Source organism: Leuciscus leuciscus, assembly GCF_965113295.1.
Source record: "Leuciscus leuciscus genome assembly, chromosome: 23".
NCBI classification, from domain to species: domain Eukaryota; kingdom Metazoa; phylum Chordata; class Actinopteri; order Cypriniformes; family Leuciscidae; genus Leuciscus; species Leuciscus leuciscus.
In genome coordinates, this window is record NC_138747.1 from 415741 (window position 1) to 423240 (window position 7500).

General features: G+C 43.4%; 1 protein-coding gene across 2 annotated transcripts in view; it reads right to left on the reverse strand.

Moving 5' to 3' along the window:
* Positions 1 to 7500, reverse strand: part of filip1l (filamin A interacting protein 1-like) — a 49785-nt gene that overhangs the window by 26090 nt on the left and 16195 nt on the right. For both annotated transcript variants that reach the window (XM_082155770.1, XM_082155769.1), the window contains 2 exons: positions 7082 to 7255; positions 6792 to 6970 (listed from right to left, as the gene is read on the reverse strand). In XM_082155770.1, the coding sequence (XP_082011896.1) occupies positions 6792 to 6970; positions 7082 to 7255 (353 nt within the window). The remainder of the gene's footprint in view (positions 1 to 6791; positions 6971 to 7081; positions 7256 to 7500) is intronic.

The following is a 7500-nucleotide window of genomic DNA, read 5'->3' on the forward strand; positions in this document are numbered from 1 at the left end:
ACACTGTTCAGCTCACACACTGCTAGCGCACACACTTTTCAGCTCACACACTGTTCAGCGCACACACTTTTCAGCTCACACACTGCTAGCGCACACACTGTTCAGCTCACACACTGCTAGCGCACACACTGTTCAGCTCACACACTGTTCAGCGCACACACTTTTCAGCTCACACACTGCTAGCGCACACACTGTTCAGCTCACACACTGCTAGCGCACACACTGTTCAGCTCACACACTGCTAGCGCACACACTGTTCAGCGCACACATTGTTTATGGCTACTATACAGTATGGAATTAGACACACTCGGACACAGCGACGGTTCCATCAGATCTCACTGTATGCTTCACTTTCTACACGTACACTAGGGTTTGCGTACAGCATGATGTTAAATATCATAACTGGCATAGTACACACACACTGTACACACACGGCAGTACTTAGTTTGTCCACAAGGTGGCGACACTGATCTACAGCTGAGACTAAAGGCTGTAAGGCCGGCACGGACTGACCTCTCTCTCTCCGGTGAACACACACTCTCACACACACACACACACACACACACACACACACACACACACACACACACACACACACACACACACTGCTCTGACTGACTGTTACAATCCTGGCTCTAGGGAAGCAACATAGGACAAAAAGACCAACGTCTGCCAATCAAAAGTAAAGTTTATTAAATAATGAAAGGAAAAGGGGACTGTAGAGATGATGCGAGAGCAGAGAGAAAGAGAGAACGAGCATGTTTGCTGGATTTAAAATGGCCTCCTTCAGGTGATACCAATTAACCAGTTATTTGCAGGTGAGCCACCAGGAAACTGCAACAAAACACAGATCAGAACATTCCCACACTTAAAATGTTGCTATAGGACAACCTAATGCAACACCAGCATGTACAGGAAAATGTAAACAAGGGCAGACACTTACGACCTTGATAAGGCATCTGCCAACACATTGTCCTTTCCACGAATGTGACGAAGGAACACTAAAGGATTATGATCAGTGTACACAATAAGAGGAACACTGGATGAAACTTACACATCAAAATGATTCAGAGTATCAAGAATAAGGGCCAAAGCTTCCTTTTTAATTGTAGAATAATGCTTCTGATGGATATCAAATTTCACTGAAAAATAGCACAGGATTCTCAACTCCTACTGAATAATTTTGGAGAAGAACAGCACCCACGCCAAAATCACTAGCATCCACAGCTAGCTTGAAGGCTCTGTTGAAATCAAGGGCAGCAAAAATAGGAGAACCACTCAACAACGCCTTCAGATTGTCTACGGCCGCCTGACATGACTCTTGACCCTGGGAATAAGCAGGTTACTTAAAGGTGCAGCAACAGTGGAAACATTTCTGCATATACTCCTATAGTATCCGGCCATGCCTAGGAAACCTTTAAATTCCCTCCGAGATGATGGTACAGCACAATTCACAACTGCATGGGGTGGTGGTGGCGCAATGGATAAGACATATGCCTTTGGTGTGAGAGACCCGGGTTCGAATCCACTGTGAGACACCAATGTGTGCCTGAGCAAGACACTTAACCCCTAGTTGCTCCAGAGGCGTGCGACCTCTGACATATATAGCAATTGTAAGTCGCTTTGGATAAAAGCGTCAGCTAAATGAATAAATGTAAATGTAAATGCTTCTACTTTTGCTCCTACTGGAGACACATGACCATGGCCAACAACTTTTCTTAAGTAAGTTACTGAGGCTTGTCCACACTCACACTTATGGCCCTATTTTAACAATCTTGGCGCATGGTGCAAGTGCACTTACGGCGAATCTGAATCCACTTTTGCTAGTTTAACGCCGGTCTAAAAGAGTCGTCTCTATTCTCTTAATGAGAAATGGGTGTGTTTTGGGCGTAACGTGAAATAAACCAACCAGAGTCTCATCTCCCATTGCCTTTAAAAGCCAGTTGTGCTCGCGCCATGGCGGATTCACTATTTACATGGAGGACTTTACAAGCGGAAAAACGGAACGCTTCTCTAGCAAAGAAACGGATCTGCTCGTGCGCGACCATCTACGGGACAAGCCGGATTCCACCATATATTTACACAATATTAATCTTTTACATTGTAATCCTTTTATGTTTAATATTTGGCTAGATTGTGTGCTGCTGTGCGTCCCGCCTATAGGCGCACATTACTAACGCGCTCTTTAAAATATTGCACCATTGACTTTAGACCAGGTTTCAGTTGGCTCAGTCTATTTCAGTTCCTCAAAATAGCAACGGTCCATCAATGCGCCTGAACACACACCTCTTCCTCAGACCAGCAGCTCATGGGCCACAAATGGGCGCAAATACATTTGCTATGTAAACAGCGTGGAGCAGGACGTGAAAATGATAACTGCGTCGGGCTGAAACTGGCAAAACACACTTGTGTCACGCTTGGCGCTGCATTGCGCCGGGTGTAAGATAGAGCCCATTGAGAGGTTCAAAGTCAAATTTGCAGCCATTCACCACTTGAACACATCCCCAAGCTGGGCCAGGGTAGAGCTATAAATAACCAAATAATCAAGGTAAGCCTCACATCCTGCAACTCCTGCCAACACCTTATTTACCAGACGCTGGAAAGTGTCAGGTACATTTCACAATCCAAATGCCAAACCTTATAATGACAGAAGTTGTCCGACATCACAAAAGCAGAGATCTCACGGGCTCGCTGGCTAAGTGGAACCTGCCAGTAGCCTTTCAAAAGGTCTAACTTCGTAACAAAGGATGCAGAACCAACTTGATCAATGCAGTCATCTAGCCGTGGAAGAGGATAGGAGTCAGGCTTAGTGATGGCATTTACCTTGCGAACATCTGTCCAAAACCGAAAAGAACCATCATGCTTCTCAACTAGTAAGCATGGTGAACTCCAAGGACTAGAAGTCGGCTCATGTTCTAACATATACTCTACCTCTTTGTGAAAAAGCTGCCGTTTAACAGGATTTACCCTACATGGGTGTTGTTTAATAGGGGTAGCTTGACCCACATCAATGTCATGCTCTAGCACATTTGTACAAGATGGAACAGAGAACAGGGCCAAATGATGACCAATTAACTGAATAACATCAGAGCGCTCAGAAAGATTCAAATAAGACAAATGAGAGTTCAAATCAGCCAAGATTTTAGAATTTGGTAATCTACTCTGAGCAATCTTAGAGACAGCAACACCTCCTTCTGTCTGAGTAGATGGAGCATTCAGTGCAGCCAAGGCCTTGACCTCGGTAGACCCTGTTTGATTACGGTCAAAGTAAGGCTTGAGTGAATTCACATGGCACATTCAGGTTTTCCTTTTACGGTCTGGAGTCTTAACTAAATAGTTACACCTAACCTTGTTGCTGAACACATAATTGTGAGAAGGTATTGATTACCTGACTTGGTACGTGGAAGAGGTCCAACATAATCAATCAAAACATGTTCAAATGGCTCTCCAAAGGCAGGAATAGGATGTAGTGGAGCTGCAGGAATAGACTGAACCTGCCTACAACCTGACAAACATGACATGATCTACAATACTGTGCCACGTCTGACCTCACCCCAGGCCAGAAAAAAATGCCTTAACACACTTACCCAAGTGGCCAGACAGACAATGATCATGGACAAGATACAATATGTCAGACCAACAAACTTCTGGAACCACCACTTGAAACACACTACTCCAGTCATCCTCACTTGATATTTTGGATCTGTCCACTTTTGCATTAAAACACAATCACTAACAAAATAGGCAGAAACTAAATTTGGTAATGCTTCACCTGACACTACATTTTCAAACATAGGTGACAGAGTCACCTAACGCTAAATTTTCCAAATTGACAGAGTGTGTTAAAGATATAAAAGATTGGATGACGCGTAATTTTCTTTTATTAAATCCAGACAAGACAGAGGTAATACTTATCGGTTCAAAAAACCGCCCACAAAACCTCGCACAATACAACTTTAACATCATAGGATGTCCTGTTACTTTATCCTCTACAGTAAAAGACCTGGGTTTTATACTCGATTGCAACCTGTCTTTTGAAAATCATATTTCATATGTTACAAAAACAGCCTTTTTCCACCTTAGAAACATTGCTAAGCTACGTAATATGCTATCAGTTTCTGATGCAGAAAAGTTAGTTCATGCATTCATGACCTCGAGACTGGATTACTGTAATGCCTTATTAGCTGGTTGTCCTGCATCCTCAATAAACAAGCTACAGTTAGTCCAAAATGCCGCCGCTAGAGTTCTAACGAGATCAAGAAAATATGATCATATAACACCGATTTTATCATCACTGCATTGGTTACCTATAAAGTTCCGTATTAATTACAAGGTATTGCTACTGACTTATAAAGCCCTAAACGGCTTAGCTCCAGTCTATTTAACGGATCTTCTATCGCCCTATAATCCATCGCGCTCTTTAAGATCACTAAATTCAAGGCTTTTGGTCATACCTAGGATATCCAGAACCACCAAAGGAGGGAGAGCATTTTCACATTTGGCTCCAAAACTCTGGAATAGTCTTCCTGATACTGTTCGTTGCTCAGACTCGCTCTCCCAGTTTAAAACTAGATTAAAGTCGCATCTCTTCAGCCAGGCATTCATATAATCCCACAGTTCAAACTACAATCCGGCCTCTAGCTCATAAATGCCAGAGGAGAACTGGCCCCCGACTGAGCCTGGGTTCTCCCAAGGTTTTTTTTTCTCCATTAGGTCACCTGATGGAGTTTTAGGACACCATTAGGTCACTTGATGGAGTTTTTCGGTTCCTTGCCACTGTTGCCTTTGGCTTGCTCAGTTGGGGATATTTTGGGGATATTTAATTTAATTTTATCAATCAATAAATTCCTCTTGAAACAAACTTTGTTGCATTATTTAAATGTAATACTGTGAAGCTGCTTTGATACAATCTGTATTGTGAAAAGCGCTATACAAATAAACTTGACTTGACTTGACAGAGTGGGGTCTTGTTTTTGCTCAAGTATGAACTGCTCACGAGATGGAAACATCTTTCCAAACCCTGACAAGTTCATGTCACCTTGGGCCATGAAAGTATCATAAAGTGGAATCACAGATTGATTGTTGGAATGTTTATCTTCAGCATGCCTCTTTGCTAGGGCTGTAATCGCCCAGTCGATTAGTCGATTAATTGGTCGATACGTTCTGGCTCGACCAAAATTCTGAATGGTCGATTTTTTGCCGCGTTCATTTCATCAGTTTTGCCGTGTTCATTTCATCAGGTGGAAAGCACTAATTGCTAATGGGGGTGTTTTCAGAGCACCCCTGTTTCACAGGTAACAGTCTGTCTTCAGAACACCCCCTTGCTTTCACTTCTTTTGGATTAGCCCAACCCACTGGAGAAGAGAGACAGATTGAAGAAAATAGGCTACTAGAAGGTTTGCTGAATATTATTTATTTAATTGTGAGAGCGTTTAATTCATAGTCAGTCCTCTTCTACCATGTCAACAAAGACATCGGCAGTGTGGCAGCATTTTTTTAAAATAGAAAACGGGAAAAAAGTCGAATGCAAATTTGCGCTGTGCGTTTGTATTCGTTTTGAGCCTATGCTTTATTTTTCAGTTATGCACTTTATTTTGTTTCTGCTCTTGATCTGGTTTGTTTAATAAGTATTCTTTTTTTATTAAAGTGGATGAGCCTTTTGTGTTTAAGAGTAAAAGCTTTCAGTTAATAGTCTATTCGTGTCTCAGCCGCGAAGCTGAGCTCCTATGTTCATGCGAGCTGCCCAGAGCGGCTGAAATGATAGTGTCTGTCAGTTATTATAATACATATGACAAAAACAATTGTCTAAATTATGTTGTATATTCCTCAAAAGTTATTGTGATGATATCACTAGTTGAAAACAGTACTATTTTCGGAAATCATAAGCTATGATATTGCACAGGTGCACGTGATGCAACGCTGTCAGAGCCGACAGACTCGAGTGACTCATTTCAGTGCAAAATAATTAGGTCAAAAACGATTTAATATACTGCAAATAGCCTACTTGTTTTTTATGTTTATTTATAATTCATTTAGGCGGACAACAAGGCTACCAAGTACTGTGCACAGTGCGCAGCTAATTAATTTAACGTTTTTTTTCCCTAACGTCATTTTTAGTCGATTTTTAGTCGATTTTTAGTCGAAAATTTCAGGATTTTAGTCGACCAAGATTTTCTTTGGTTGATTACAGCCCTACTCTTTGCTGACATGGCACGAGTAGTTGCACAGAAAGGAAACGTTTCTGGAAATGCCAATTCAAGCTCATGACTTGAGGACAGTGGAGCTAACTTCAGGGACAGCTAGCACTTTACCACCAGCTAAATCATTCCCTATAATGAAGGACACACCATCTATAGGAATCTGGGAACAAAGTGCCACAACAACATCCCCAGAGACTAAATCCGATTTGAGATTAATGCTATGTAAAGGCATAGACAAATATCCTCAACCAAAATCTTTGAAAATAACCTCTGAACCTTGAGCTGAATTTTCATGGAAGGACAAGACATCATGTAAAATCACAGATTGAAAAGCTCCTGTATCTCTCCAGATCTTAATAGCTTGCCTTTGTTCAGGGTCACAAGACAGACACAAAACGATCCATCAGAAAGGATGATGAGCCAGCTAACTCACCTTTCTTGCATGAAACATTAGCAACTGAAGATGCCAGAGGAAGGCTTGGCACAGGGCTTACAAATGCTACAGTTTTTTTTGCAGATTTCTGTTTCTTACTCATCAATGATAAGTTGATCTGGTCTCTTACAATAAAACACTCACTCACACACACTCACCTCTCTCTCTCCTGCTCCAGCAGGCCGGTGAACTCGTCGCTCTTCCTCATGAAGTCGCTGTGGTTCCTCTTCTCGTGGTCCAGCCGGAGGAGAGTCTGTCGATGCGCCTGTTCCACCATCAGCAGCTGCTCCAGCATCCGCCGGTACGTCTCCCGCTGCCTCTCCACCAGCCTGTCCACCTGACACACACACACACACGCTCAGAACACGGCCACGGCTGGACCTCACACACACACACACACACACTCAGAACACAGCTGCGCTGGACCTCAGAGCGCTGACAGACACACCTCGGCCATGGGCTTCTCATAGACGTCCTCCTGCCAGCTGCCGCTCTGCTCCTGGAGGGCGTCTCTCTGAAGAGCCTTCAGAACCTGCGGCGGCGTCACAAACCCGTATCGGCCCTCCAGCACAGCCAGGTCCACTTTATCCGCTTTGAGGACCGTGATCACCTCGTCTCGGGCCTGTGAATGAAACACAGAAACTCTGTGAGATCACTGAGCTGAAGGGCTGAATATGAATATTAACTGCCTTAACAGCATTCGGGGGAAATGCGTACAAACGTGACCTCAGACAGGATAACCACTGTGGTCGACCTCAGCTCGACTTAAGTTCTCTCACAGGAGCTCCACCACCTCGGGATGAAGTCTCCATTTCGTGGGCCTAGGCCCCTGTCTCAACAGGATGTCTGCCCCTGATTTAAATACCC